At 34.2% G+C, this 6,119-nt stretch overlaps 1 protein-coding gene across 1 annotated transcript in view; it reads right to left on the reverse strand.

Moving 5' to 3' along the window:
* LOC106873835 (disks large homolog 5) overlaps positions 1-4,155 on the reverse strand; it is a 173,897-nt gene extending 169,742 nt beyond the window's left edge. Inside the window, exon 1 of the mRNA XM_014921344.2 lies at positions 3,224-4,155. Within this exon, the coding sequence (XP_014776830.2) occupies positions 3,224-3,506 (283 nt within the window). The 5' untranslated portion in view covers positions 3,507-4,155. The remainder of the gene's footprint in view (positions 1-3,223) is intronic.
* Positions 4,156-6,119: the final 1,964 nt, after the last annotated feature.

Here is a 6,119-nt window from a genome sequence, read left to right on the forward strand (position 1 = left end):
GGATTCCGTAAAAAAATCAATATATATCCATTTTACCGGAAGTTATGACGGAAAAATCGGATCTTGTGAATTTTCTGAAAGTCCCCTCCTCACCCCCAGGGTAGTCAGTGCGCATTTTTTTTTTTTTTCATATTCGTTTTCTACATACTTGTTAACACCCACCAGTCTGGTTTATTATTATTTTTTTTTTTGGTTCCCGAGTGAAGATCTTTATATTAACCCCAAAATCAATCACCATATCTCCGCAGCTTCAAAGATACTTACCTGTTTATTTTTTTGTGGTTTTTGTTTTTACTAACAAATGTGATTAACAAATTAAAGGAATATCAAAGGTTCCAATTTAAAGTTGTGTTAATTACACTTTCGAGAGTTTTATTTGCTTCTACTGTATATTGAACATACACATACAAACTTTTCTCATCAATTTATATACTCGAAAAATTATTAAAGCAATTTTTTTCTCAACATAGATGGTCACCATATACATGGTATTTTGTGTTAATAACGAACATTAGTAATCGTATTTCAATGTATTTATGAACGTGTGGATGTAATTCCACTGCATTTCGTTTTCCGTTTAACTGACTATTCTTTGTTTGTTTGTTTTTTTCTAACTGTTGAACAGAGGATTTTAGTACATTTAAAAAAGTTGACAGAAACTATTTTGAAAAACAACCAATTCTATAAATTTATGGAATTCTTTCGTTACAAACAGCATGGTATTCTTTCGAATAACAAATTTACTTAGTTACAATTAACTAATTAAAATCCCTAAGCTTGGCTATAGCAATTAATTAAACTTCAACGAAACAAGGGCATTAACTTTTTTCGGTAGGTAAGTACGAAGGTGATGGACAATGAAAACTTGTTGTTTTCATTCACACTATAAGTTTCTAAAAATTTATTTACTTTAATTCCTTTTACTAAAACCATTAGTTAGATCGCCAGTCAATTATATCAATTATATTTCTTTTCAGAAAAAAAAATTCTACTAAAGCAAAAGAATTAATTATTGAATATTTTGATGGTGACACCTGTGTTAATCTAAGAACTCGGCTTTTTAACTTTGCGGATCGATATTGTTGTCTGTAGACTTACTAGCTAAGGGGACAATGTGACAAAGTTAAAGGGAAAACAGGTGGGGTAGCAGGCAGTAGAGAGCTAATGTTGTTTTTCTTTAGGGTATCAGTTCAAATTGACTCTACTTGATAAGTAAATACGAAGGCAGTGATCGATGCAACTCACAATACCCTAATCCCCTTCAAAAATGCTCTTATGCCAAATTTGAATTTATTAACATTACCGCCACCATCTATTTCGTAACGTTTTAAGGTCAATATTGTCCAAAATATCTCAAATACGAAGGAAAATAATTTAAAAAATTTGCCCCTGGAAAGAAAATTTTAATTAGATATACACTTATTAAATATCCTAAGATACCAATAATTTTATGTAATATACTAACGATTTTATGAAATATAAAACACAAAATATGTTAATACACAAATAAATGAAATACGCTAATTTATGTAATACTCTGCTAACAGAAAAGTTCGAAAAAAAACAAACAAATTATAAACTTAATTCTGTTTATGTGATTTTAGAAGAGAAAACAGAAAAAAATGGACACTGTGAAGTAAAATTGATGGTGAATTTCACATGGGAAAAAATTAGATTAAGATAATAGCAGGTAGCTGTGGATAAGTTAACAGAAGCAACACGTAACCTGGAGAGAAAATTTGGGCCGATAAAATCATTTTATCAATCATGTTATCAACTGATGTAAATTGTCAACTATGATGAATGGTATATTAACGACACATGAGGCAAAATTCTGTATAGCTAATTGTCAAACAAAAATACCGAAGTATAATTTTTTTTTAATTACATCAAAATATGAATTTCACTTTGCGACGTAAAAAATAGGCATAACTGCAATTTGGTGCCCCACCAACTAATTTTGTTTCATTGCAATTTTCTGAAAAATGCACACTTTTTAACGAAACTTTGCAAAGATACATTTTTGAGGGTGTCGATTGCGGACAAGCTGATATTTGATATTTTTTTCTTTTGGTTTCAGGTCATTCTAATCCTGTCCCAACTTTGTTTCCTCATAACTTTCTTTAAAATGCAGGTTTTGAAATGGCATTTTGCAAAAATACGCTTTCGTGAGTGTAGATTACCTGTTGTTAATGCTTCAAGACTATATCTAGAAACAAGTGAAAGTTGTTTTAATTTCGAAAATTGCTGATAAAGTCGGGGAAGGAGAGAACGATCTGAAACTCAAACTTTTTTTCTCTAAATTTTATCAACATAATTGTAATCTACACCCTCAAAAATGTACTTCTGTATAGTTTCATTGAAAAATATGCATTTTTCAGAATTTTATATGGAAACAAAGTCGCGGGGTACCAACGTGTAGTTTATGCCAAGCATGGTATCATTTTTGTAGTTATGCCATAAAACTTTTGACTAGTTAGTTACTCGCTCTTAAAGCAGTAAAAAAGGAAGGTGCAAATACGTAGTATAAATATTTCAATCGATTTACCTGAACTAGATGAGAAATTTAGTAGAAATCCTTTAGCATTTAGTCCGATCGGGCAATTCAAGAAACAATTAGAGTCTATTTTAGTCTCTTTTAATAGGATAAACGTGAATTCTAACGCATTACTTACGCTGAAATTAACAACAAAAGTAATAATAAAAACAGCATATGATGACATTATTTTAGTAATCGCAGTTTCGAATCGATAAATTTATTCAGTTTCAAGTATTATAGAAGCAATTTGTATAATTTAATTTAAATAATCAAAGATTATTATAAATAAAATTGACTGCTTTATTCAATTTTAAATTTTGAATAGATAATCGTTTATCGATGCTAAATAGTTAAAGTAGCAACTGTTGCTGCAAATAACAACAAAAAATGGAAATGGGGAAACTTTGCAAACTTTCTGAATTCACATTTATTATGTTTAATTTCAAATGTAAAACTGGAAAAATGTGATGGGGAAGAGTTTGAACGGGATTTCTTTCTTCATTTTTTTTTAATAAGCAAATGAAATGCGGACAAATGCACCCTTTTTTTATTAGTGTTTGTGTGCGAGAGGAAGGAAGGAAGAATAACGAGATGAAAACAAACTTATTACATAAAAAAACATTTTTTTTCCTACCTGGAAAATTTACATTACATATGAAAAAAGATGAGATTACAACAACTTACCGTTTTTGTGATTGCCACCAAGGAACATCAAAGTCAAAAGATGAGGGTAAGTGGTTTCCAGGGCATGACACAAGTTCTGAAAAGCAAGCATTCCTTTGGACGGTAATATGTCGAGTAGTTTTTCAACTTTGGCCGTCTTTGATGTTTGACTATTGATTGTCGAAATGTCATCATCACTGAGTACATCAGCACTTTTCAGAATAGAATAAATCCGATCAACATCAATAGCCCGAACAAATTTGGATCTGTGTAATTCCAAGAGTTCCTTATGCTTCTCATCCATCTTTCATGGCCAATTATAGTTGAGTGCATTAAGAGAAAATATTCCGATTACACAGGCTTTTACCATAAGAGAACCTTGTACAACTTGTCTAGTATTGAGAAACGACCGAAGAGAGAACAGAGCGATGTAAGACACATACGTGTCAAATGGAACCAAAGTGTCTCAGACCGTCGGCCATATTCTTCGTTGATGGAAATCCAAACTTTTTATTCTTTTAGTCTTTTCTTCTCCTCTTTCTCTCTTTCTTTCTGATCTATAGAACATAAATAACTAATTTGAAGAGAATTTATTTCTTTGGCGACCAAAGAAAAGACGTTGTTCACTATTAAAGGAAATAGTGAATCAATAATAATTACTAATAATTAATAGCTTAATTAAAGTTGCTAAAATAAAAGAATAAGAAAGAGGACGAAGAAAAAACTTACTATACTTATAAAGTTGTTTTAAAAATAGGATATGCATCAATTGAAAAAATGGAACGTTTTATAATATGCTGAGACATCGACTTTCAGCATTATCTAAGTGTCTTTGTATTAGAAATAACACTTGACTCAGAGACGAGGAAACTGATGTTTAGAAACTAATTCTTCAAAGTTACTTCCTTCGTTCTTTCCAGCGTCGCCATCTTGAAGTGAAGGCATCAACAAGATTCTGGCCCTATTACAACCATATTTGGAGAAGTGGGCGGGGCATTCATCGCACTTATAATTTGATTATTCATGTACACATCCCCATGCGTAACAAGATGCTTCTCTCTCTCTCTCTCTCTCTCTCTCTCTCTCTCTCTTTCTCTCTCTCTCTCTCTCTCTGTTTCTGTTTAGTTCAAGATTCGACAGATCCCTGTCAGGGTTTCCTTCTGCTTTATTATATAGACCATGCAAATGCATGTTATGATAGCATCAAAAGACGCCTTTATATACACACACACACAGATAAATACTGCGTACCCAAAACTAAAATTTCATTCCTCCTTTGCTCCGAGTTTCCCGATCCATGAAAATTATCCAAGAATGAGACTCCCCCCTCCCTCCCTCTCTCTCTCTCTCTCTCTCTCTCATTCTCTCTCTCTCTCTTTCTATCTATCTGTTAATATTTAGCAGAAGCAAGACACGCACACACACACACACACACACTCACTCACATATATATCCAAATGTATGAGTCTGTGTTTGTGTATTTATGAATGTGAAACACTCTAAAAACTTTTTTCAGAAACCTTCTTCTTCTTCTTCTTCTTCTTCTTATTATTATTATTATTATTATTATTATTATTATTATAATATAACTGTTGACATTTCGTTAACTGACAAAATAAAATAAAAGCCATAAAAGGTAGTCTATCTCATATTCACAGCTCAAATAACTGCTATCTGGAACACTCCACCCTTAAATATATTTACCCAGATAGTATCAGTCAGCGTGGTCAATATTTTGCTTGCGAATTTGAGGAAGATTCTTTACAAATGACAACGATTTTTCTATCAGTTCAAGACCATATTTAAAGGCACAGGCCAATATCATAGAATTATTTTCAATTCCTTGTTCTTGTTTTCTTGATACTATCTATTCAGACGAGATCATCATCATTTAATGTCCGTTTTCCATGCTGGCATGGGTTGGACGGTTTCATAAGGGCTGGCTAGGCAGAAGATTGTGCTAGGCCTCGCTGTTTTGACAGGCTTTTCACAGCTGGATGCCCTTCCTAACACCAACCACCTTACAAAGTGGACCAAATGATTTTTACATGGCACTAGCACCAGTGAGGCTTGTTTTGGCATGGTGTTTTTGCAGTTGGATACCCTTCCAAACACCAACCACTTTACAGAGTGGACTGGATGCACCAGCACTGGGATGGGGATCACCAAGTAACTTGCAAGACAAAGATCCTTTGAGAGGGTGGGGACATTGTGGGGAGGTGGCCCTGTGCCAGGTGATAAAAGGCTAGAGTGTGACAGAGGAATAGAAACAAGTGTTTTGCTGTAGAGGAGATACATGGTTACCCAGTCAGAGGGAGAGAGATCAACAATAAGGACAGAAACAGATGTGTTTCTGAGATCTAGCACATTAATGTCCTTTGTATGTTAGACAACACATTTGCTTTTAAAATCTCATATTGGTTTCTGTAGAGTATAAATAGATCAATGCAAATACATGAATTATCTCTTGGCCCTGTGTCACTTCGTAACTTCTGCTGATTAAATATATAAATAAGTGGAGAGGGGTGGATGTGTGCATGTATATGTATGCATATATATGTATATCATCATCATCGTTTAACGTCCGCTTTCCATGCTAGCATGGGTTGGACGATTTGACTGAGGACTGGTGAAACCAGATGGCTACACCAGGCTCCAATCTGATTTGGCAAAGTTTCTACAGCTGGATGCGCTTCCTAACGCCAACCACTCAGAGAGTGTAGTGGGTGCTTTTACGTGCCACCGGCACAAAGGCCGGTCAGGTGGTACTGGCAACAGCCACGCTCAAAATGGTGTATTTTATGTGCCACCCGCACAAGAGCCAGTCCAGGGGCACTGGCAATGATCTAGCTCAAAAGTCCTTACACGTGCCATGGGCACAAGTGCCAGAAAGGCATCGCTGGGCACAGGTGCCATC

This window comes from Octopus bimaculoides, chromosome 7 (assembly GCF_001194135.2).
Source record: "Octopus bimaculoides isolate UCB-OBI-ISO-001 chromosome 7, ASM119413v2, whole genome shotgun sequence".
NCBI classification, from domain to species: domain Eukaryota; kingdom Metazoa; phylum Mollusca; class Cephalopoda; order Octopoda; family Octopodidae; genus Octopus; species Octopus bimaculoides.